General features: G+C 42.1%; 3 protein-coding genes and 1 long non-coding RNA gene across 7 annotated transcripts in view; 1 reads left to right on the forward strand and 3 right to left on the reverse strand.

The window, feature by feature from the left end:
* Positions 1-76: 76 nt before the first annotated feature.
* Positions 77-1,574, reverse strand: LOC6617034 (protein HGH1 homolog). Its single transcript, XM_002041326.2, has 4 exons — positions 1,411-1,574; positions 1,110-1,297; positions 545-1,048; positions 77-488 (listed from the first exon to the last, which is right to left on the reverse strand). The coding sequence occupies exons 1-4, from the start codon at positions 1,493-1,495 to the stop codon at positions 156-158; spliced, it is 1,110 nt and encodes a 369-aa protein (XP_002041362.1). The 5' UTR covers positions 1,496-1,574; the 3' UTR covers positions 77-155.
* Positions 1,575-1,818: 244 nt separating this feature from the next.
* LOC6617035 (seminase) lies at positions 1,819-2,810 on the reverse strand. The gene has a single exon (XM_032721941.1). The coding sequence runs from the start codon at positions 2,790-2,792 to the stop codon at positions 1,905-1,907; it is 888 nt and encodes a 295-aa protein (XP_032577832.1). The 5' UTR covers positions 2,793-2,810; the 3' UTR covers positions 1,819-1,904.
* A 277-nt stretch (positions 2,811-3,087) lies between these two features.
* On the reverse strand, positions 3,088-4,059 carry LOC116801555 (seminase). Its single transcript, XM_032721914.1, has one exon. It carries the CDS (start codon positions 4,038-4,040, stop codon positions 3,108-3,110), a length of 933 nt encoding a protein of 310 aa, XP_032577805.1. The 5' UTR covers positions 4,041-4,059; the 3' UTR covers positions 3,088-3,107.
* A 3,880-nt stretch (positions 4,060-7,939) lies between these two features.
* Positions 7,940-23,860, forward strand: part of LOC116801442 — a 48,294-nt gene continuing 32,373 nt past the window's right edge. For all 4 annotated transcript variants that reach the window (XR_004362015.1, XR_004362014.1, XR_004362017.1 and 1 more), the window contains exons 1-2: positions 7,940-8,357; positions 22,845-22,947. This is a non-coding gene — a long non-coding RNA (uncharacterized LOC116801442). The remainder of the gene's footprint in view (positions 8,358-22,844; positions 22,948-23,860) is intronic.

Consider the following 23,860-nt stretch of genomic DNA (forward strand, 5'->3'; position numbering starts at 1 on the left):
ACAACTTTTTCTAGTGCAACATTTTGAAGCATTACGAACTAAACTATCAGCATTTCTGAATAAAAAACTGCATACATATATTGAAAGTTCGATATCGTCTATGACTTTTACTAACACTACACATATTTACAAACGGTCCAGGTTGCTACGTTGATTCAATCAAGCAAAGTCTTCACATAGGCGGCGTCTTCCTGGACGAATTTTTCTGACTGCTCTGCAGGCACTTCCACTTCGGTTTTATAGTTGTCCAGGCCAATCTCTTCCTCTTTTTTGATCAGAATGTCCACCACGTTCTCGCAGGCCAGCAGACAGTCGCTGTCCTTGGCCACCTTGGCCTCCCACTTGTGGTACTCCCGCAGGATCTCATAGACGCCCCTGGAACGCAAGATCTCCCGGCTGCGACGCGTGGAGCATAGTTGCAACAGACACTCCAGCAGCATTTTCCGCAAATCGGGATCCTCTTCGCGCGTTTTACTTTCAGGCAGGTACTGGAAAATCAAAGGTTGCAAAGATGGTCGGTTATTTTGTATAGTATAGAACTCACCTGAAGTTCAATGGGCAAAAGTTCATTGTCCTCGTCGCTGAACTCTTCTGGACCGCACAGCGGCTGCAGGATTGCCACCAGAATACTGCTCTGCTCGTTTAGGATCACATCGTGGTAGACCGTGTCGAAGCAAACGTTCTTCAGAATGCCAATGGTGCCGCCACGCCGCACTACACTTCCCTCGAATGAGGCGAAGGGCAGTAGTTTTTCCAGCAACTGGTACTTGCGATGGCAGCACAATTCTCTGCCTCGAGAAACCTGCGTCAGATTGCAGAAGATGGGCGCCAGGTAATGCAGCTTGGCCTTTTTTTTGTTGTAGTCCAGTTGCGCAAAGGCCTTCGCCAAGCGGGGCAGCGTCTGATCGTCTTTTTCCAGCGTGTCCAGGATCTCGTGGACCAGAGATTCCACTCGCGTTAGGTTGCTCAAGACCATGCTCCAGGGATCAGCCAGATCGGATTGCTCGTTGGTTATTTCCTTGGCAGCCACTTCCACGATGGCAAATGGCTGAAAAGTGGAGAAATGATAAATATATCATTATTATATTATATTACTAGAAAACACTTACCGGTTGCAATTGTTTCGCCAGTTGGAAAACTTTAATTGCTGCCTCCTCTTCGGCCGTTAAATTTATTAGGCTTAAAACCGCATCCTTGGCCACAGTTTGATTTCCATCGAATGTCAGTTCAAAAATGGCCATTAGCATATCATCCAGCGAGAGTATAGCTGATTTGCCCTCCGTGCTGCCAGTCAATCCTGCGTAATACAAATATTTAAAGTATATTAATACAATGTGCCACCGGTGACGTCACAGTTGCCCACAACAAGCGCACGTGCAGCTGTGCAAACTTATTTTTCTTGAAACACACCTAAAACATGTGTTAGGGCTACTGCCTTTAAGTCCAGCCGCTGATTCGGCTGCATGAATTGAACCAATTCCTTTACAGTCTCCATTTTAGTTGTATTTTTCGCGTTTATTCGTATTTAACTGCTGTGTTTTGGTTTCAGCTGACCAATGTGACCGGCATCTAGTTTATAATCCATCCTGTCTGGCAATAAAGCTATCGATTATTAAAAATCGAAACAAGCAGTTTTCGACAGGTTGCTTTGCCAACCACGTCGTGTGTATCTGCTAGTTAAGGGAGCGTGTATTTGCTTATTGGTACTCAAACCATGACTGTTTTAGCTAACTTGCAAAAGCTGCGTGCTGCATGTATGCTACCCAACAAACAAAGTGTAGAATGAACTATTTTAGGGTGGTGAGTTTCAACATAACATGATATTCAACTAAACATTTATTGAATATATATATTTAGTATATTACATTTGATATTAGAACAAGAAGTGGATGCACACAATGAGCTTATCGACTTAGCCAGAAGCCCGAGTGCCACTCGGGTACGTTAACTGATTTCGCTTTTGGATGGCTACTGCCCTTGGAGTTTTCACCGATCGCCTTCAGAATGAACCGTTTGACCTGGTGGATATCGGTGAAGATCCCGGGAAAAGCGGGTTTCTTGCAGGCGGGACTCCAGGCCACGATACCACAAAGCTGATCGCCAGCAGTCACCGGACATCCGGGGCTAAACATGCAGTCTGAGCTCTTTTTAAATTCCTTGGCACAGGCGACAGTTTCGCGCAGAAGGAAATTGCCGTATGCCGAATCGCAGATCATTCGGTTGAGCACCTCGATCTCCTCTGTTCGTACGTTTTCCGTGGGTCCTGCGCCGTAGGACACAACTGAAAGACTGTTGTACGAGCTCAGCGGATTGGTGCAGAGGGTCACATAGTTATTCCTATTGCCACGCAGGCGGTTGGTCAGTTCTATGACAGCGACATCCATAAAAGTTCCGGGCCAGTGCCAATCCTTCGAAACGATTATGCTGCGGATTAGGGCGTTTGGAGGATCGTGCGAATTATGCTGGTTATCCTGCCGGTTGTCCGACGATACCAATTCTACACTGAGCGACTCCATCTGTGACCTATGACTATGCATGCAGTTTGCTGAGGTAAGGGCATACAAAGCACTTAAGTACGAGGCTCCACAGACGAAAGTAGGTCCGTCAACTATCCTTAACAGCCAAGGGACCGCATGACCACCCGAGGTTCGCCGAATTCCATTCTTGTTCAGTGTTCTCACTGGTGGCCTGATATGCAAGTATGAGGCTGAAGAATTCCACCAACTAGATTGTGCAGCTCCGACTTCTGTCAGGAGAAGAGCGATTGAAAAGATTTCCCGAATATATTTCATAATATAAAGCGTTTAAGTCAGAGCTATACACATACTAAATAGCTGACAGAGCTGGAAAAAAACATGCAGAAGTATAACGATAACATTCACACTCATTTGATAAGGTAATTAGTAATGGGGAATGTTTTAGACCCCATTTCAAAACTTTCTGTATATGGAGCACAAAAGGTAAAGATTAGTTTTCCGTCCTAAAGATAAGTACTTGAGTACTTGAAGATTTTCACGCATCTATAAATACTAAAATGTTATATCAATTCACGCTAATCCCCCAAATGAATGAACCATTACATTTTGTAAGTTTAGGTTGTATTTCATTCAACACACCAAAGGCTCCACCATTACAGTTCTAATCTTTACTGGTTTCGATTTTGGTTTGATTGTTTTTTTCAGGGGCTTCTTCTTTTCTTTTACTACTTTAGTTGATCTGAAGACATCACCGGCATTTATGGCTTCTTCCGTTTCAGTGATAAATCGTTTCACTCTTCTGATGTTGGTGTACATGCCGGGCTTGGAGGTGTCGATGCAGTGTGATCCGAAGGACACGACGCCGCAGAGCTCTCTTTCGTAAATCAGGGGGCTTCCACCGTCGTAGAGGCACTGCTTCGGATTTTTGGGCTGTTTGGCGCAGACTGATGTGCTCGCTATCTTTGGGCTTTTGAATTTTTGACGGCACTCCTTAACGGATATAATAGTCACTGTAACGTTTCGGGGATCCGATGAGGGTATCTCCACCTCTGTATTGTCGAAACCCCATCCGAAGACCACCATTTGCATTTTGGGCTGCACTTTGACGGTGCAAAGACGGATGAACTCAGTGAGCCGTCCCCTAACGGGATCCCTTAGACGCACTACTGCCACGTCCATGTAGAGTTTCTGGTAGACAAATTTCTCGGGAAATTGAATCGTATCGATATCCGCATAGTTCTCCCTATCGCATTCGGAGAACGCGGTACCCTCCACCGTGGCACCTTCAAGGCTGTTCCGATACGGATAGATGCAGTTGGCCGAGGTGATAACGAGCAGAGGGGCATAGTAGGCAGCTCCGCAGGCAAAATTACCATCCCCGTTTAGGATCCGCAGCAGCCAGCCTCCGAAATTCGGGCCTGTGTTGGACTGCACCCCGCCCCAGACGCGTCGAAATTTGGGAGTCTTTAGAAGGATGTCCCTCGGATACACCGTTCCCTGGCTCTGGGGCAGGCAGGTCCACAGCAGACAACTCACCAGAAGCCAGATCTTCGAGAGCCCCATTTTATTGCAGTGGATGACTGAAGAGTAAGTAATTAACTTGTTGTTTGGAGTATGGGTAAAAAATTTTCAAGCAAATTAGTGTGGAAAATCGCAGTCCCATTTTTTAGACCTTAGGTCATCATAAGCATACACTTCCAAGGTATTTATTTGTTTTCAAATTTGCTTAATAATAATAATTTTATTAATAATAATATCAATCATAAAGTGCACTGAATTGGTGTCAGTTTGTTAATTTCTTAACATAATATATATAATGACACCAGTGCTTTGGATACTCTATCCATCAGAAAACGTGGAAACGTCTTTAATAGAATTATCTATCGTCGCACGGGGCGTGCAATATCATGTTAAGACTGTTATTTGTATTTATATATCTTGGACATTATCCTCGCTTTTGCATGTTATAGATATATATCTATATACATGGGCATCGGTTTGGGTTTTATTTTAAGAAACGGTGATATAAGCCACACCAATTTGATTTGACAATCATCAAGTCCCGTACAATTGATCGATTTGATATTTTAAGAAAACAGAGGAAAAACCGGATTATCCCAAAACTGTAATACTCGTATTATTTTTAGACTTAAGCCTCCCCAGTCTTACGCACTCGAAGTGCTTAAAGTAAGTCAGATATGCGGTGTGATGTCATTCGAAAGGGGCAGTCATTGGCTCCTCCTGAATCGTGTTTTCGCACAATAAAGTGCGAGCTTTATTGATTTTTAAATGCCGATCGAAGATGATTAACGAGCATAATTTAAATGGAACTGGTCCGGTTGATATTATTCTCCGATGGGAACTTTCCGCGAGCAAGTGACCCTTATTAGGAATCATTCATTAAAATTCATTCGTGAAATTCAAAAAGTCGATGTGTGTGTCTATATTATATTATATAACGGTTGAAATATTTTGCAGGGTACTAAAGATATAAAATATCACCAAAAAACTGAGCAAAAACGAAACGGCACATGTCCAAAGTTGTTAACAAGACTAACTGAGACTAATCGGTCAAAGGAGGGTCAATCGATGAAGTACTGCTCTTATGCAACACCTATATAATCCATCCAACTCTCAGCGTTAATTATCTGAACTCGAAAGGCTACCCGAAAATAATTATATATACACTGAGGTAAACCAATTCGCATTCTTAATTAAAGTTTCCAAAATAATTTATACTTAAAAAGAATTTTAAAGTCATTTACTTTTCCCCCTAAGTAATGGCACCTAATACTAATCCGCTTTACGATTGGAGTTCATAATCCTGACTTTGTACACTATTTTTCTCAGTGCCGACGAAAACCAGCTGAACCGGCAGTGACGTCACGGGCGGGTTTTCGGGATTTTCGACCCACTTGCGCACTTGCAGTAAGACCGCCTAGCGGTACTTTCGCTTAAACCAAAAATATCAACCCACTGGAGGAGGCTGGGCTGTATTATTTCGGGAACTGCGTAATTTGGGTTTCAAGTACAAAAACCGGACACTGAACCGGGCGACGACGTCGATCATCGGACTTCCTGATCGTAGGGCTCGCCCTACTGGCACTGGCACTGGCCAGTCGGTTTTTCCTCTTCCGGCTAATGGCAAATGCCCAGTGGATCACGTAGGCCCTGGACAATGGTCTCCCACGGGATGGTCTGAGCCGCACTCTAGAAAATTGGCAATCTGGCCACGAAGTATTCGCCGAAAGTGCGCACCCACTGGAGCGATTGTAATGCCCATCATACGGCGGAGACGTTCGCACGCCTAGATCCAGCGACTTAGTCACATACTCGCCTGGTAGCCTCATAAACATAATGTGTTTTGCACGGTATCTGGTCCGCATGCCAAATGAGGCTAAAGCGCGTGCGCGGCCCGCTTCTGACGTACCACTTGCCCATTTGGCCAAGTCAAAACATATAACCCACGAAAACCAGAGGGCAGATTTTTAAGTTAAAAATCTTAGTACCTTTATTTCATATTTAAAATTCTTCCGAAAATCCCTTTCTTAATGTTATAGCTTAATTTTTTAATTCATTTTGATATTATTTTATTGCTTGATTAGAGTATGCTATTAATTTGCTCTTATATTTTTTTGTTAGTTATTAAAGGAATGCTATCTTTTAGACATTAGGTACGTTTCATGTTCTTGTAGTGTTAAAGTTCTGCCCAAAAAATGGCTTGTTGTCTGCATACAAAACTTCTGTGCATATATGGAAAGTATAATCTCGTATTATTCGATTTGATTTCAATTGGCAACAACTTCCTTCTTAAAGTGGGATTTTCTTCTCTCTGTGATTGAAACCGAAAACAGACGCATTTTAAATTATTTCCATGGAAATAGAAGTTTACATTTTGCCACTGGCATTAACAACAATAAGAGCATCCATTGCTGCCAGCATAGTAAGCAATAATTCTTACTTATCTGAGAGGGAGTTGGGTGCGCAGGACGTGTTGCCATCTGATATCCCTGCGGATGGCTTTACCATTGTTCTGCAATTTTGTTTTACAAAATGTTGCATCCACTATGAAAAAATGAGAAAAAGAAGATGAAAAAAATAGAGGAACTCTGTCTGGCGAAACCTGAGATGGTTAGTGATCTTTCAGGGGACATCTGTTGCTCTCAGGAGATACAGCATATACGGTGTGTAATTGACGCCTCAGGAAGCCAAAAAAACCTGTCATCCAGAGATCCCAGGGCAGACAGATCGGAAGCAGGGATGACGTTGATGTCTGGATCCGGATCTCTGGGTTCATTGATCAGTGTAATGATCTTCCTACCATCTTGAGTTACAGTGTAGGGCTCCCCTCCGAGATGTTTTCTTCCGTTCTCATTTAATTCTTCCTCTGAGTTTGCTTGCTGGGAGGTTTCTCCCCCACTCTTAAGCTGCCAACTTTTCTACTACAGTCCACCTACCAAAACTAATCAGTTTCCTGTTGCTGATGGCAGAATTTTGTGCCCGAAGCGCGGGTTAATAACTTAACTGCGCTGGCTGCTGGGTAACTCGATACTTTGATCTCTGGAAGGGCTTGGAGGTGCTTGACCCAGCTTCGTTATGATAAAAAGCAGTTTTATGAAATCGACACTTTTATGCGATCCCGATACCATTGCGAATGTGACCAACTGACCTTTTCGGGTCATCCTCGTTTTAGGGTCTCTAAAACCCTAAAGTTAATGACCGCCATGAACTCTGACATGCGATAGCAGCCGATTGTGCCACAAACCGAGCACTTCCAGAGCCCCGCAAACCCAATTAAGACCTGCGTTACCTAACCCACAAACCCCCAACTCCCCCTGTTCAGCTCAACTCAAATACTCCCAACCGGCGGAAGTTTCCGCTGCGCCAACTGAAACATGTAGCGGACTCATCGAGCCAGTTGCAAGTCGACTCGAACGTGTTGTGAAGGGATGCTTTGGGGTGGGTGTTGATTTCTAGGGGTTGTGTTTTGCTTTATTGTTGCGGTAGTTTTAGGCACGCCACGTGTAAATGAAATATGAGAGTGAGCCCAAGTACCTATCCGCATTGAATGACAACGAAGCTTCCAGAACTCGTTGAGTCAGCCTTTGTTTCTTCGAGGGAATCAAAGTCAGCATAGAAATCAATGTGCCATCAATGCGTTTTGGTCGAAGTCTTAAAAGTTTTCTTTACCAAAAGTTCTTGCAGATGGCCCAAGTTTCCACTTTCATTAGCATGTCCCGGCTGCGAAAAGTTTGCACCAGAGATACAAACAACAAGTGTCGAAATCTTACATCACGGATGCGGAAACTGCCAAAAAGCAAGCCATTTATGTTGTGTTTACCACCCCCAACTTGCGGGCCAGCGGAAGGAGCATCCAACTCGAACGTGTGTGCAGGAAGTTGGCCAGGCCAAGAGGCGAAAAAAGTGGCCTAAGCCAGACAGTTTCGCAAAGAACTCTGAACGCAGCAGTCGAGCCGAGTGCCAAGAATCCCGAGTCTGTAACTGGGGGACCGAGTCCCGTCCCGATTCTCGATTCTCGAGTCTTGAGTCCGAGGGAGGGGTTGACCAAGAGGGAAACCAGACGTGTCCTCGTTCCAGGACTACGACTTCGGCTCGATCCGATGCGATTCGGCTGCGCTTTCGGTTCGGTTTCGGCTTTCGACGCACTGCACTCGCTGCGACCAGAGTTTTGAAGTTCACGCTGGCCGAGTTTCGAATCAGTTGCCGCCGACTTGTTGGGTCACTTGCATATAAATCGATCAGTGCGCCAGTTATCGGGCCATCGAAACAAAAGCAAAACATTTCAATTAACTAACGATCAAATAGAAAGTGCCGCGATAAAGCCGAGTGACTTCCCGAAATAAATAATTAATTATCTGAGTGAGTAGTTTCGTTCTCTACCAAAATTTCACCTGTCGGCGATGAAACTTTCGTGGACTTATTTTCACTGCTGCCGAAAGTTTAGTGCGGCAGGAAATTTAAATTACTCTGAAAAACTATGCCACTGGTCGCCTGTGAAACTCGCCAAACATGTATTTTTGTGTCAAGTTTAATTTATAAAAAGTTAACTATACGTACCAAGCAGCAGGGATGTGTGGGTGCTCATTAATAAATTCAGTTTCATTGTGAGTTATTAACTAAACTCAACGCAAGCCATTCTCTGAATTTTCATGCCACGCGATCGATACGCAATAATATTTGTCATTAAAAAGATTATTAAATAATCATTTTTTTATGGAGTCGTTAGTTGTTAAAAATGTAGTAACCGGTGAAACAATATAAGTGGAATTTTAATAACGCTAAATAAGTTTGCTTTTAACGGCAACAAATAAAAGTCGGCATTTGGTTAGAGAATTTGGAATTTGTCACACGTTAATAATTAAACAACTCATCGTATTTGTTTGGCTTAGCAAATGCGTTTCTCGTGATAGTAATTATTTTACGCAAACAAAATGCTTGCAATAAAATTAAAATGTCTTCAATTACTTTGAAATTCATTTACTTGATAATCCGATCTACCTGCATTCAGCTGCCGCGGAAAAGCAGACAATCTGCTCAAGCAGATTTATTCTCCCGGATTCCGTGGCATTTGCTTTACACACGAAACTGTCGCTGATTTGATTACCAAAGAGCAGAAGGAGCCAATGAGATGAAAGCGACTCCACGGCACGGGAAGCCATGAAATTTTAATTGAACTTGCTGCCTTCTACGCATTCCTGAGCGTTGATGCTTGCTCTTTTTCGTGGGCCAAAGGACAAACATCAGCGCTACGTGCTGTGGCATCAATCTAAACATGAGCACAGTGCAATTTTATAGCGCCATTGTGGGTAATTCGACTGATTTACCAGGATCAGCAAAGCCAGACACATTTTTATATTGTCCTCCTTGTTGCTTACATTCAATTAGGCGTTCGCACGAACGGAGAAAACGGGGAATGCCCCCTGGATAGTCCTCTACCCCCGCCACCTTTGGGTATGTGTGCTTGTGTTTAATTACACATTACGTATACGCCACATTTGACGCATTGTGGCTGTTGTACTGTGGCTTGTATATTTTAATTAGCGCCTGAGAAAATACACCCATCTGTTTGCTTCTTGGCTTCTGTTTGTTTTCGTCCGTGCCGTTTTTATGGTTAACATTAGCCGAAAATTGTCGCATGCATTTTTATTGGCCTATTACTCGTCCCGTTTAATGGCTGAAAGTGAACACATTATAAGAGCGAACTTTTTCAAGCGAGAAGGTGATAAGCTTGCATCGGGTTAAATAATAATAATTAAAACTGCATTTAATGGCTCCAAAAGTTGCGCATTCGCTACCAGGGCGGTATGCAAATTTACCCATTACATCAGCCGCAAAAACAATGGAAAATGCGGAAAACTGCAATTTATCTGGAAATGAGATTATCTATCGAGTGGGTAAAAGTGCATTTATCAATTAAGTCAATGTTGTGGCTGCTTGATTTATAATGCGAGTGTGGCACATATTTGTAATGGCAAACTGTGTTTCCCACATAATTACATTGAAACATTCTTCTGCCTGAAATAATTTCAAAGTCCAAGGGACACAGACAAAGAAAAGGACGAGCGAACCAGATGAGCTTCTGAATAATAACTCAGACCTACTGGATACCCAAATCCGCGACCCCAACTCATTTTGAAAGCTTTCTGTCTTTTGGCTTTGTGACAAACTGTCACTTCGCAACAATTACGAGTCTGAACTTCTTTGTGACCTGTACCTTTTTTCGGTCTGACTCTTAATGAGCCAAAAATATGAAAGGAAACATGAAGATGATGGGCAAAAGCCTTACGTCGCCGTGGACAAACATTGCATTGGTTGTTGGTGCTGCGATTTTCACGCTTGTATGGTTTTCCTTTTTTCAGCCGCCCTCTTTTCCTTTCCACTTTGGTGTGCCTCTTGTTTTGGGGCCTTCACCTTCACTGGTTGCGTTAGGGCCATAAAATATTTAAGGACCTTTGAATGCACTCACACATTTATGAAAGTGTAAATATTTAATGAGGAATGCCCTCTGTTTCATAGTCAGATTCAGCGATGGTTCTCCACGATTGCTTTGCCCTAGGCTGGTGGTTCTATCCGGACATGTTTTACACATCGGAAAATCCAGAAATATTCACGTCCACTTGAAAAAAAGAGTACAGTCATCAATTCAATGTTCTGCGGTTAGTAAATGCAAAACACAAATGTCTGCGAACAATATTTATTGTTTCTACAAAATTTTGAATAGTATATACATCTAAATGGGCTTTACATTTGTATCCTATAACATATCATACAAAATTTCTTTCAGTGCAGTAAGGAAGCAGGGCAATGGCTGCTGTGGTTTTACCGGGTCTTTTGTGGCCCGTTAGCGGTTTAACGTTACATGTGGCGTATGCGTAATGTCAGAGTTTTACTTCCCTGCCAACCAAACAACCAAATGGCCAGCATGCATTATTAACTCGCCGTTGTCCGGCTATTTCCCTTTTCCATTCAAGGTCCATTAGAGGATGCATGTGAACGTGACAAATTTATTAACTTTATTATGAGAAACCTAATTAAATTGGGTGATGAATGAAGGTCGCGAAAAATAGATGCCGTTGTTACTCAATCAACTCACGCAGCAAAAGGCAAAGTGGGGATAACGAAAGCGGAAACGGAAATGGGGGCGTGGAGTTAAAGTAGGGGACAAGTCAAGACAAGCGCAAGTAATGAACGCCATTAAAAATGGCGGCGGTTTAACTGGAAAATCGATACCCGAGTCGCAGGAGCAAAAGGAGTGAACAGCAAAATGGAAAAGAATGCAGGTGAACCATATAACTATATATGTGTACCACAGTTATATGTGTGTTTGTGCGCCAGGACTCCGCCCAGTTTTATTCAGTTTTTATAGTTATCAAACACACACACACACCAGCTTTGAGTCGCCTTGAGGATAGCAGGAACGTATCCGCATTTAGAAAAGGGGTATGGCCAGTTGCACGTATTATTATTGATATTACACCTGTGTGCTAGTCGGATATATTTAACCCGCCTGATGATATAACCAGCGCATCGTATGCGGAAATTAAGACATGAAAGAACTGCATGAGGATTAAAGAAAATAGCCCACCCGACAATTTCCTGCGATTAGCTGGCACGCAAAAAGTCTGACTCAAATTAAACAGCGGGGAGGCAGGTCAGTGGAGCAGGCGCACAAGATATATTCATGGCCATAACTCATACAGGCCGAGTTGTTGATTTCGCTCAGTCATCAGACATGAATAATGCCGGCTAATGTGTCGCCAGGGAATGGCTAATGAAAGTGCTCGGATAGATCACGTTCCGAGCGAAACAAATTGCCAACTACCAGTTATTAAACTCAGTCATTAATTATATTTTACTACCAACATTTTCGTTAATATTGTAATATTTGAGTAAAATATAGAACTGAACGTCTGATGCCTTTGAATACATTTTGTGACTCTGGAATAATTACTTTATTGGGATATCTGTTTACCTTTTTTATGCATTATGCAGTACAATAGCGCGTAAATAGCTTCAGAATAAACAAGTATAATACGTACGCTTTTCAAAATACCATTAAGACTCTCCAAGGACACAAGTCTTTCAGTATGTTACTTTGAATACATCATCTGGAAAACGAGTCATAAATTGCCCGATCTGCTTACGATTTGTGTTCATTATAAATGATTGGCTTGCATCCTTTTGTTGGCTTCTCGTTATCGTTTCTAAACAATCAATTCCTGCTAGCTTATCCTTTTTTCCGTGCTGACAGCATAGTTATTTTTCAATGCTAATCCGAGAAGCACCTGCGACATGTCCACGCGCATTCCAATTGTGTCACTTTGGCTTACACAACAACCCTATCACAGCGAGCCCAGCTGCCCTTCGCCGCTTAACCCCGCAACCCTTAACCCCAGAAAGCCGGCCACCTCTGCTAACATCATTCGAACGCGACAACTAAGCAAACACAGTGCGATGGAAAGTGCAAGGCGAAAGTGCATTAAAAATTCATTAGATGTATACGCTCGCTGGGCCCCAACATCCAGTATATACACAGAAACAAATTTTAGAATTCTCTTCATTGTTAGTGTTTATTGAATGAAAATATGAAATATATACAATCTACAATATTTATCTTATAAAACTTAAGTTGTGCAATATTCTAAGAATTCTTGATGAAACTGAAACTGTAATAAGGCCTTTTGATATAAGTATTTTGTTGTATGGACTTTCTTTGGCGATATCTGATATTCAAAATATTTTTTCAACTGTGCAATCACCGTGATAGAAAAAAGTATCAGAGGAAACAAAACATTCGATTTTCGAAGCTCTACGTCGTCTGACGATGTCACTACGCCCCACGGAGCCTGTAGACCAGAAACAAGGCGCCTCTAATTGGCACAAATTTTCAATGAGCGGTCAGTGGGCGGTGGGGGTGGCTGGTGTATGGTGAACCACCGCTCACCGGCAGAGAAGAAAACCCCACCCACGGGCATTGGCCGCTGTGCGGTATTTTAATGCCGGGCACGTAGTCGAGCGCACTAATGGAATTAAACAAATTACTTTATGGTCTGGACCAGAGGCACAGGAAATGTAAATTTCAGCGTGGACACGACCACTTTGGTCCGGGATTCCCAACAACTCTCATGCCATCTTATGGCTCCCTGATCCGGAGCACCTGCAATTCCGGCTAAGCTGAAGATCTGCGCCTCCAGTCCCCAGATGGGCATGCAATTTTCAACACCAAACTAGTTTGCACCCGGAGCACTTGGAACGTGCTGTTGTCGTGTTGGTTTTCCCTCTGTTTTTCCTCGGCTTTTCCATTTCCTTTTTATGGCGCTCAGGCGAATGTCCTGACAATCGTCAAGTTCATACCGAGCTGCTGTTCTTGAACCTTGTGCCAACTGTTCGGACTACTGTGGCAAATAATTGCAGGGCCAACACTCCACGCAGCTTCTCAAGGTTCACTGACATTTGTTGGAGCGCTCAATTTGATTAAGTGCTGGGGGATTGGGCGGCGGATGGCGGGATTGTTGGATGGAGGGCCAGAGCCGGCTACCCGGTTGCCCAAGGCTGGGAATGGGACTCGCAACGAAATGCAATTATGTGCAAGCTCATGACACCCGCCAAACACCCGCTCAATGCCAGGAGAAATTGCATTAGACCTTGCTGGCACAAATTGTTTATTACTCACGCAAGGCGAGTTGTCCTCAGTTCATCAGCAAGATTTGCATAGCCAAAGATTCTACGCACCGCGAGAAAATAGTAGCCGATGGTCAACAAAATTTAAAAAAAAAATACAAACTTCTTTAAGTGGAAGATGTTGAACTAAAGGATAAATGGGCAGCTTATATTTATCCTTAAGCCGAAAAGGAAAGGATTTGGAGCGCTCAGCTCGGACACGTCTGGCATGTACGCCAGCGCATACATTCCGGCGAAGGTAAACTGGCAGACCTCTGGTTTTCCTTTTTAATATCCCAGCTGAGGGTGGCGATGACGATGACGAAGGGAAGAATATGCTTCTGTCACACTCGACGAAAACGCTTTTGTCCCTGCACAAAGATGGCAACAAAAACAACAGCAGGACAAGTGCGTTGAGGGCGAACTCTAAAGGTTTTTCTGAGGTTGGGGCCCTGAGTGTCAGAAGATGACAGCTGCAAGGTGGGTCAGCGAAGAAAGGAAAGGGAAAGGGGCTTTAAGGAGGTCCTGCGAGAAAGGCCAGCTTCTAACAGCATTACACTGGCACTCTGTCGGTGGTAAATGCTTTTACTCTTCTTTTTGACGGCGATTTGCACGCTGCACTGCACAAAGGCAAATAAATGCAGGCATGTGGGAGCAAGTCCCTCTATTTGAATCTGAATTTGTGTGAGTACGTGCTTCTTCAAAGTCCCAGGGGTCACCAATGGCCATATTTACACATCAAAAATAACGCAAGTCCAGAGTATGGTAACTATTTTTTATTAAAATAAAAGGACTCTGTTCTGCTATCTGCCATGAGAGTTCATCATTTTTTCGAATTATTAAACATTCTTATAAATAAAGTGAAATCGTGGTATTCCCCTTTAGGTTCGTCCATTTAAAGCCAAGGTTGCAGTACTGCGTTGCAAATAAACACTTATGAAGCTCTTAGCCACACGTTTACAACACCCTATGCCAGAGTCGTCTGAGGTAACAAAGGTAAAACACTTTTCCGTGTCTGGTTTTCCCAGGACTCACTTTTTATCTATGCATAATTACTTAAATAAAATGCTTGTCTCGTTCTCGCCGGAGGACGTGGCCACTCCAGGGCGAAAGTGTAGAGTATGTTTTTCCTAGTATTCAAGTGGTAACGTTGGCATTTCAGAATTTGTGTTTCGTCAAGCGAGAGAGCTGCAAATGGGAAATGATTCTGGAGAAAGTCAAAACTAAAATCTGGTCAGGATGTGGTCTGGCTGAAGGTGGCTGTTTTTTTTTTGGGGCACACTCAGAGCTCCTGTTATGACGAACTTGGCTTGTTTGTTGCTCTTGCTTGATGCCGAATAAACAAAGTTTCCCCTTTGAAAAGTGGGCTCCTCGAAAGCCCTAACTCGGCCACCCCACTTGGCACAAAGGCAATAAAATTTTTGCATGACTGCGGGCATTATTTTTGTTTTTAACTGTTTTTATGTTTCCAGAGGAAACTGTTGTACTTTTTTCCCCCCTTTTACCTCCCTTAGCTCATCGTTTTGTTTTTTTTTTTTTTTGGCTTTTACGATCTCCGAAATTTTGCCTAAAGATGGGAAGCAGGTCAGGTCAAAAGGAGAACTCAAAATCATATTTAATTTATGCGCTATTTATTTTTCATTCACAACTCGATTAGATTTTGTTTGCTAGGCCGGCAAAAGTTTGGCGCCAGTCCTGAGATGGATATGCATATGGAAAACAATAAAGTATTATGAATTTTTCCGTAAAGTGGGAACACACTCCCTGTGACATTTTTTCCTTTTATGCAGTATCCGACTGCCAATGGCACTTGATATGCAAATTGTTGGCTGTCATGAAAATATGCACATTAATTTTCATGGCCGTGCTTTTTTTCTTTTATATATTTTCCTACCGTGTCGGCCGAAACGCAAGCACATAAACAATTTATTTGCAAGTACGTACGTCAACGGTGCTAAGCGTGTTATCCCATCTCACGTGTCTGGGGGAAGCGAATTTTAAGAGCCCCGTTCAAAATGAGAAGAAGCCCGGACACGTGAACCAAGCTCACCTTGCCTTCGTTGCTAAATTTTCCACCTAGCCACAGGCAGCTGCATAATCACATGGAAAACGCTCGTCAGAGCTGAAGAACTCCGCCCTACACGTGCGAACTAATCGCTGGAGGTCGTTCTACCAATGTCTGACTGTCAATGACAGATAGCAGGGACCACGCGGCGTATGGGTATTATAATTTACAATGTGGCTCCAAAGTAACAACGCGGCGCTGGAAAGTGATGAGCATTGTGTGTCTAAGTACGGGTTTTAGCCATGTCTGTCTATCAGTCCTCGGTATTTCACATGTTCAATAGATCATCATAAATATGTTTTTTTTTTTCATTTTTTCTTTTGCTTTATTTGCCATTATCCCTTTTTCCATTCCTTTTGTTAAGTAAATTATTATTATCTTTAACATCACTGCTCAGAAGTTATTGTCAACGCAGACAATTCAAAATGACGGACAAATAAATGAGGTGTTTATTGCAGCCAGGTAATATGCAAACTCGCCTGTAACAATGTAACAATTTGCAAGTCTAGACACCGGTGAGAGTTGCTCCTATTATTGGTACTGGTAATTAAGGCTAATTCGTGTAAGACTTGGCCTAAGCATTGTTTTCAGCGAGTCTGTAACATTATTAATCACCACATTAAGGCAATTATAAACACACTTCATTCTCTTGCGCAGCATTTTTAACTGACACGTGGCAAGCCAAAATAGCCACAGAACTAATCTCACGGCTCCGTGCTCAGTTGTCCGTGCCCAAAAAGCTATTTTCCACTAAATTAACAACGCCAACAACGAAGTAAAAGTTTGTTTTCTGATATGTGCATTTCCTGTCGACTTTTAGCAAACATATTTCAGAAGGAATGTTAAAAACATGGGGGAATACCCACTAGAGACCGGAAAGTACTTTGCGAAATGTTCACTGCTGCCTGTGTGTGGCATCGGAAAGTGCACCATGGCGTATGAGTGACACATAAAACTTTAACGCACACTTTGCTGAGTAATTTTTGGCCGGAATCAGATACCGCAGATTGCGGGGCCATAAATTATACGGCCGAGCAGCCTGTCATTCTGCAGCTCTTTGGCTCGCATGTAAACAAAGCCGTAAACTGTGAAGGCGAATCTGAAGCAGCTGCCAAGGGGATATTCCCAGCCTAATTGCATTCATTTACCATTACAAAAGGAAGTGCTGTTTCCGCCGCTCAACGCCTTCAACCAATCGCTTCGGCCTTAATCATTAAGCCGTAGTTGTAAGCCGGAAATCCGTGCGCACTTTCAAGTGCATTTCCGCTTCGAAAAATATAACGAACTGCCGTGAGCGCAATGAAAATTGTCATTTTTACGGAATTGCAACGGAAATGGCAGTGAGCGCCTGACTTTTCTCTTCACTTATTTGAATTGGTCTCGTGCGCTCAAGTGTATGCTATAGATTTATGTTGACAGAATGCCAGATCGAAACTATTGACACAGAAATTTAAAGCCAAGCTCATTGCTCATCGCCTTTGGTTCGCTTTGACAACCAACGCCCTGGTTGCGTCGAATCACTTGGTCGTCGAATATTCTGGCCCATTCTCCGGACCGTTAATAACGATGGAGCGTGTCAAATGCGTACAAATATTTCGAAGAGCAGCAGATTGGGTCGGGGTGATAAAAGTTGAACTAATCAATTTTTCGCATGATTGATGCCCAATTGTGCTGCATTCTTTGTTTGCCCCCGAGCTTCGTTTGACATTTGTCATCGACGGCTCCAGACAACCACATAGTCACACGGAGAAAAAATCATTACTATATGCACAAACAGGCAGAGAGTAATATTAGTAAAATTCCTTTTAAATAATCGGTTATATATGCCACCTAATAAGCCTCAAAATATGTTACACATTATGTGATTACCTAAAAATTATTAAATTTTATATTATATTATAAAAAAAAGTGTGTTGAAAATATAAAAAAAATGTGTTGTGTCAAATACCTTTTCTAAATGGCTTTCTCGACTTTTGACCACACTGCGGGGACATTTTTGCCCTGTGCCGGACAAAATTCTTTCAGGCGACTGTGCAGTGTCAGTAGGGCCAAGGCGAAAGTTGAAAGCATTCCCAATCCCCAGACCGCAGTCTCCGTATAATCGCATCACCGAGTCCTGCGGCTTCATGTCAGCCCTTTTTCCAGTTGATGCCGTGTCAGCGGCAGCCATTGTTGGTATTCTTGATTGGCTGTTCGCCGGGGAAATTGTCATATTAAAATTGCCCCGTAAATCGGGCTTTCTGCCGCAGTGATCCGAGGTAATCAAATATGAAAATGTGCACACTCGCAGCTGTCCTGCAATTTTGGAATTTTGAAATGACATTAGCTTATCGGCTGACCAGTGCAAATGTCAGCTTGGCCTGGATGTGGGCTCACCTTTTGACATTCCGATTGGCCACAGAAACTCATCTGCTAATACCGCCAGCCTTTTCAAGTGTCGTGCTAACAAAATGCAATGCCCAAGGCCAAAAGCCACTCAACTTCCCGGATATCCTGCAGGAGGATATGCAAAATGAAAAATGCTTCGGGGACAAATCAATTGCCCGGCACAGCTAAGCAATAGAATTGAGCTGTTTGTGCGCGCAACAGTGCGAATGCGCATTTCTTTCAAGGCCAGCTCCATCAATCAAGAAAGAAAGTGTTTGTGGCGGAAGGAAATTGTAGCCATTTTTCAATATATTTTGTAGCCAAGAGGCCAGTAAAACAATCCTATGAAACGCGTGCAATCGATGATACGGGACTGATTCGTGTGGCTTAATAAAATACGGATGGGGGTGACGGGAAAAGCTATTTACACATTTAATTGACGCATTCTATTTTTGGCCGAAAGCAAGGCATATAAAATGCCGCCATATTTTTCACAACAGTGACGACAAAATGCACAGAGAGAGTAACTCAAAATGTGGCAACATGCGTAGTAACAACAATTGAAATGCTGGCCTGTTAAGTGGCTGGGCAAACAATTTTATGGCCCGCTGCCTGTTTTCTTGGCCTTTATGAATATTTATCGCTAATATTGGATATATAGCCACCATAATAACAAACCGCGGCCACAATAATCACATGTCAGATATACAACACATAGCCCATTTAATTATTTTGCGCGAATTTTTATCAATAAGGCAAACTTTGACGCGTGGCTGATTTTGGGTTGGGCTCGGATCGCCGAAGTTTGGCTTTCTGATTTGCTGGATTAATTCATATATGGGGCAATAGCCAATCAGCGGATTTCGCCTTGAATTCTAACACTTTTGCCGGCAATTGTACGCATTAATTTCGGGCATGGAGCTATGGAAAATGGTTTGCTTTTTCTAGTGGGTAATGTGTTTGAGTGGCTGCTACCAATTAGTACTTTTGGTGCAAAGTGTTTTCCCTCTTGAGTGCTTAATATCGCGGCTCTAGAGGCAGAACAATAATTAAAGTGAATTTTTCCACCAACACTTTACATTGACACATCCAGCGACGGGCTGCCAATCATCTTGGAAAATTATTTCAGAGGAAAGCTCCCATCTAGGCAGGCTTATTCATTGGCATGTGCACCTTGAACCCGCCACCGGGTGAAGTCGCATCCATTGTCGCCAGACAATAACAAGACCGGGGAGAGGAAAATGAGTGGAAAGAAGGGAAAATCATGTCCGAACTCAAGTGAGCGCCCTTCAACCCGAAATTCCCAAAAGCCAATGCACCGGAGGCTCCAGAGAATACGCCGCAAAATATGAAAACGAAATAACGTGATGGGGGACTGCAATTCTTGGCGTGATATTCGCAAGATTCAAAATTGCTTGCATTTATCGCATATATTATGAACGCTATTTGCATATTATTTATTTGCGCGAGTTTATTGAACTGCTTAACCCCTTCCTTCCTCTTCGAATGCGAAGCAAATAGTCGGAGAGCTTTCGCTGTTTGCCCTCCGAGTTTATATACCTACATTTCTTTTTTTTTTATTTAAGTAAATTAAGCGAGCCGAAATAAATTCAATTTCCCAGCAGCGGAAGTTAATGTAATATGTAAATGAGTGAATGCGCATCAATTGAATTTTCCACTGCCCAATAATGGCATTTTAAATGCTTTTAAATGATTTTAAGGTCAAAATGCAGCTGCCTTTTAGCCGCTGGGCAATCAATCAGCCTTCCATGCAAATTATTTGTGCCGTATGAGTGGCTGGCCAACGCTGCGTATGATGGATGTACGAAAGTGCATAATTGGATTTGTAATCAATATTGATTCGAGCCAAAAAAGAATGCAATACAGAAGCCAACGCCAATGATCGATGGACGCAGGCATCTATCTCAATAGTTCTGTGCCACTAACCCAGTTTTTCGGCAAAGGCGGATAAGGGGGTTCAAACTTGTTCGTTGTGAGGTTAAAGTACGCCAGGACATTAACCCACAGCTGACCTGACAGCCCAGTAATTCAATCCTTTTCTGGGCAGCATCCTCGGCGGAGATCGCCTTGAGGTATTAAGTTCCTTTTAGCCACGTGCCAGCATCCTTCAGCACCTCCGCCATCCCGCCGTCCACGATCGCAAGTAAATATCGATGAGGGGCTGTTTTTTTTTTCAGCTCTTCGAGCTGATTTATTTGGCCGGCACACACTGTGCGGCTTGTTTGTCCACTTGACGCTCATCACGTTTGGCTATTGAGGCCATTAACACTTCCAGTCTTCTGGCCCCCGACTCTCCGCTTATCGCCGGCCTTTTGACTTGGTTTTGTCTTTACGGCTATTTTTTCTGCGGCATTATTTCAGCAGGGTTATTTAGGCTTATTGAAATTTTTGTGCTTTTTTTTGGTCAAAGGGATATAAGCGTCCCAGTAACCTTTTACGTAACCTTTAAGACTCTTCTTATCCATTTTTAAGGTGGGCTATTTAAATCCACACGGGACTCAGAAACGTGGATGAGTTTTTTTGTCACAATAATTTTAAATTTTTAATGGTCAAATGCACGTAGGTGTAAGAATTGTTTCTTTCTTCAGAATCACTTGTTCGCAGCTTGTTACCTTGCAACTTGTTGACGGAATGGAAAGTTTTTAATTTAAGATGTTTGAAACTGTCAAACCTGTCATGTTTTTAATGCAATAATGGCGTTTAGTAAGTGCCCGAACGTCAATCACACTTTGTAGATACTTTCAGCTCAAATATTTCAACTATTTTTTACTTGGGCGATAATGCAATGTGGCACAATCTAAATAGCTAATCACTAGGTTCCATGAAAATATCATACCCAACAATACTCTAATAAATCAATACATATCGTATACGTATGAATATTTATCAATTCGCTAATGAAGGCTTTTATAAAATTGGTATGTGTACGTATGATCTGTGCAATCAGCCTAAGTTGGTCTTCACTATAATTATAACGCAAAAAAAAACAATATAAGAATTTTCTAATTCGTTTATAATTATTGTTTATTGACAATGTAAGTATAACCTAATTTAACTTTAAAAATGCAAAATAGTAATCGTATTCCATTTTTGCTGACCAACATGCTAGTCTTGTCTGTAGTTACAGTATATAAAACCATATTCAAGTGATTTCACTCTTGCGCCATTTTTATTGGACCTCACAGTTTCGCACATCGTAAAACCCAAAAATATAAACATCATTTGACATGCGTGACTGGGGTTTAAGCTCGTGTTGAACTTTCCAGAACATCCAAAATTTAATCAATTTCGCAATCGCAAAGGAATTCCCCAATTGATTTACTTAAAATTTATTGCATTCGATGAGCTTCCGTCAGCCCTGTATCACTCGTAAATCAATGGACTCAGAGACCTTAACTATTCTCAATTAAAAATGATATCAGTCGATTTGATTTGTCATTTAAAAGAAGAGTAATAGAAAGCTGGCTGGAAAAGTTTGCTGTCTGGGTTTTAAATAATACCAATCGATTTTATTCGTCTGTACTGGCAATGGACAAAATAAATTAATTTCTTTCTGAGATGGAAAATTTTACATTTTATTTTATACTTTATTTGGAATTTGCCAACGAGAAGGTATTGAATTAAGAATGTCTCTTATTTTATTTTCTTATTAAAGAATGCTTTTTGGAAACCAATTGGCCCTCGGACAACAGAAACTTTTCTTAATTGACTTTCAGTGTCAGAGTTGCTAGAAAGTAAAAAGAGTGTGAGCTGGACTCATGTAAAAGTTGTATTTAATTTGCTAATTGCTGCACTTAAGGCCGAGAAATGCGAAATTTGCGTGCCACAAGACGGAAAATTAGCCAACAAAAGACGGATGCGCAGCGGCTATGTTTGAGATCGTATAAGCGCGAAAATACATTAAGCTGTCAATCTTCATGCGTTGAATACGTTGAATAGCCTGAGGGCAAAGGGCAGGGGGCACGCTGAGTGGCACTTTTTGAACTTTGGCATCGTCGAAGTTTGCCTCAATTGATTCGAGTTGCCATCTGATGCAGACAGACAGACACATCCAGAAATTCAGTCAGCTGCCAAAGGGCAACAAACAATTTCACTAATCGACTTAAATGGAGGCACTCAAAATGCTTTCTCAAAAGTCGACAGGTAAGAAATTCGAACTTCACAATTTGCCTTTGACAAATCTGGGCAGAGCAACTGATCATCCTCCAACGAGTTCAATGCGTCTTTTGTTGAGCATTGGCTGACATAACTTGAACTCTGCCACCGCCGGTGCCATAGGTCGAGTAATCAGTGTCCTTTTCAGGGCAAAATCATTGATTTATGGCCGGCAACCTTTCTGACTTTGACCAACTTCTTTGACACATGAGAGCGTATAAAACCTGCCACCTTTCGACCAATTGATATGCCTAGGGAATATTGAGTAGGGTTCGACCCAGAAACGCCCAAAAATATGTAGACATACAATATATCATACATCGACACTTAAGCTGCAACTGACAATAAAGATATTATTGCTGTTTGCATGGGGGCTGGAAAAATATTTCCCCATTTTATTGACACAACTATTTAAGAAAATTATTGTTTATTGTTAGGTTTTCATTGTCTGTTTGAATCGCATGAAATGTTAATAAGTCAATAGCAGGCACAAGACGATGACTCGCATTTTCCTTATTTTTCCAATCTTCCTACCCGGGGCTGAATATTGAATAGTTATTTTCCTGTTTATATTGCAGCTTTCCTGCCGCAATGTCAAGGACGGTGTCGCATTGTCGTTGCCATCCGCTTGGCTGAAGCTAATTTCATTGAGAAGGAGAGCGAGGGGATCCTGCCAGAAGGGTAAGCAATTGCCAACAATTCCCAATAGGAAACGAAAATGGTAGGAATAGAATAACGTAAAAGGTCAATAGGCCAATGGATACTCTAATTTAAGCTGAGAAGTGCACAATTTGAATTTAAAAATCTCTTTCTTAGTGTGATTAACTTTGGGTGTGATTTTTTATGCTGAAAGCATCCTTGAATGAATTACCATTTTCAAGAGAACTGAATAAATGAATTTTAATCCCACGGAAGGCAGAGTAGAGTAAATGATACCTGAGGCAATAAAAGCCGATTGCCAATAAATTATTATTAGTTCCTTAGCTTTTGTGAAGCGTGTGCTTTTCAATATTATATTTTAAATTCTTATAAATAAAGTTCTTAAATAATTGTTCCTACAATTTTTGAGTAAACAATAGGGCAAAAATTGTTGGCTTAAACCCTATTTTTATTCCATAATTAATTATCCATATAAAGGATGAAAAAGGGTATTTAACTGCCGGCTTGCTTCAAATTTCCCCACCCATCAAGGCTAAAATAACAGCTTCCAAGCTTTTTCTGCCCGAAATTTCAATCAGTTTTCCTCACACATATGTGCTCCTCACTATATTGGCTGGTTTGTTTGTGCGAGTTTCTGTCGAAAATCATAGTTATTTTGGGGGCACGTGCACACACACTCACACGGCCTCTTGGCTACGAAATTTTGTGAATTTCTCCCGACAGTTGAATCCGAAAAAAGTTACATAAAGCCTCATTGTTTCGGCTCAAATTGCAACTTTTGATTAGCACTCTGATGTAATAATCAACTTTGGGCCACAAATCCTGCCGTGGCATTTGCTGGGCAGGAAAAGCGGTGCGGCTGGCATTGTGTGGGGCATTCATAAATACATATTATTGACTGAATAAAGGGTTCCCTTGTGCCGGAGTACTATTA

Source organism: Drosophila sechellia, chromosome 3R (assembly GCF_004382195.2).
Source record: "Drosophila sechellia strain sech25 chromosome 3R, ASM438219v1, whole genome shotgun sequence".
Lineage (NCBI taxonomy): Eukaryota > Metazoa > Arthropoda > Insecta > Diptera > Drosophilidae > Drosophila > Drosophila sechellia.